Source organism: Pygoscelis adeliae, unplaced genomic scaffold (genome assembly GCF_000699105.1).
Source record: "Pygoscelis adeliae isolate BGI_AS28 unplaced genomic scaffold, ASM69910v1 Scaffold402, whole genome shotgun sequence".
NCBI lineage: Eukaryota > Metazoa > Chordata > Aves > Sphenisciformes > Spheniscidae > Pygoscelis > Pygoscelis adeliae.
The window spans coordinates 559412-560972 of NW_008824411.1; the positions used below are offsets into that span (position 1 = coordinate 559412).

Below are 1561 nucleotides of genomic sequence, written 5' to 3' on the forward strand. Positions count from 1 at the left end.
GTGCTGGCTGGGCTGCCGGGTTCTGCCCCGCCACCCTGGGCTGCTTCAGGTAAGTCGTAGAGAATTTTTGGATTGATGTTATAAAATTATTCCCAAAAGATCCATAATGACCCAATGAGCTGCTCTCGAGTGAGCTGGCACATGGTGCGCACCGCTCCCTTCCTGATACTGGGTGCATTAAATCTATGCCGTGGCCCCTGGAGCTCCCATCCTCGGTGTGGATGGGGACTTCAAACGCCCAGACCCACAGGATGGTGGGAATTGTCTGCCATTTTTCTAGGTCCAGACTAAAATGCCATTGGCACTAAAAGAACTAGAGTTGTTCAGTTTTGCACTAACCCAGAGGGGCTGCCCCGGGACGCCAGCGGAGCCAGCTGGCCTGGAGGTACAGAGGGTTACGGCTTCAGGCAAAAGCTTCTCTTTGTTTGATGCAAATGTCACTGTGCATATTTTCTTTAACCTTTTGTTATTTTATGTTTTTCTACAGTCCAGGCCTTTTAGTCCTCCTATTCACTCATCCAGCCCTCCTCCGATAGCACCTTTAGCCCGTGCTGAAAGTACTTCTTCCATATCTTCCACCAATTCCCTGAGTGCAGCCACCACTCCCACCGTTGGTAAAAACATACAGCACTGCTGTTCTTTCACCTTTCCTACCTCTGAACGTCCTTAAAAAATTCCTGAAACCTTTTCATTTGCTAGATTGTTCTTCGGGTTCACATTCATTAATTTTCATCAGGTTTTTATATGCAAAAAGGTATTTGAGGGGGGTGTGATGGATCATGAACATGATGCTGCTAGGGAAGATTTGTTTTTGTGGCAGCTCCAAATGTTATGAAAAAATGAATATTTGGTGAAGGTAGAGGTTATTGCCAAGTGAAATATAATATAAAATATGCTTATTCTCTGTAAATTTCATCAAAATAAGCTTTTTTTTTGCGGGGGATGCTTGTAGCCTGGAGGGGAGGGCGGCTGGAAGCCAGACCTTGGGATCCAGGAGACAATTAATATTAAATCTCTTTGAATGTCTTAAAATCACATTTCCCCTTAAAGTGGTGGCGGGAAACGGGGTCTTGGAAAAGGCTCTTCCAAACCGTTAGCTTGACATGTCCTAGACCAGAATAAAGCGCTGCAGTTTTCTTTGGGAGGAACGTCCTGAAAACATGGGTTTTGCCAACCCCCCCAGGTGCCCCCGGGGCCTGAGACAGGAAATGCAAATAAAGTCTGGCTGGCAGCTCCCAGGCTCCATGCGCTGGCTCCCCCCTGCCTCCCTCCTCCGTCCCCTCCGTCCTGGCTGCCGGTGCACCCTCCTCTGCCATCCCTGCCATCCCACCCAGCTACCGGCCCCACCGCCCCTTGCTTCCCGCAGCTCCATCTTCTACCAGGAACATTCCTCCTCCTTTTTTCTTTTCTTTCCGTGTTTTTTGTGATGAGCACGCCTGGTTTGCGTGGCAGGGAAGGAGCTTTGCAGGCCATGGCTGGCGTAGGCTGGCGGATGGGGTCTGCAGAGGGAGCTAAACCCCAACCCTCCGAAAAACCAAACCTGGCTAGTGTTCGTGTGGTG

At 49.6% G+C, this 1561-nt stretch overlaps 1 protein-coding gene across 1 annotated transcript in view; it reads left to right on the forward strand.

Annotated features, from left to right (window-relative positions):
• The window catches only part of SGIP1 (SH3-domain GRB2-like (endophilin) interacting protein 1), a 56102-nt gene that overhangs the window by 41158 nt on the left and 13383 nt on the right, over positions 1-1561 (forward strand). Inside the window, 1 exon segment of the mRNA XM_009320651.1 lies at positions 488-614. Coding sequence (XP_009318926.1) covers positions 488-614 — 127 coding nt within the window.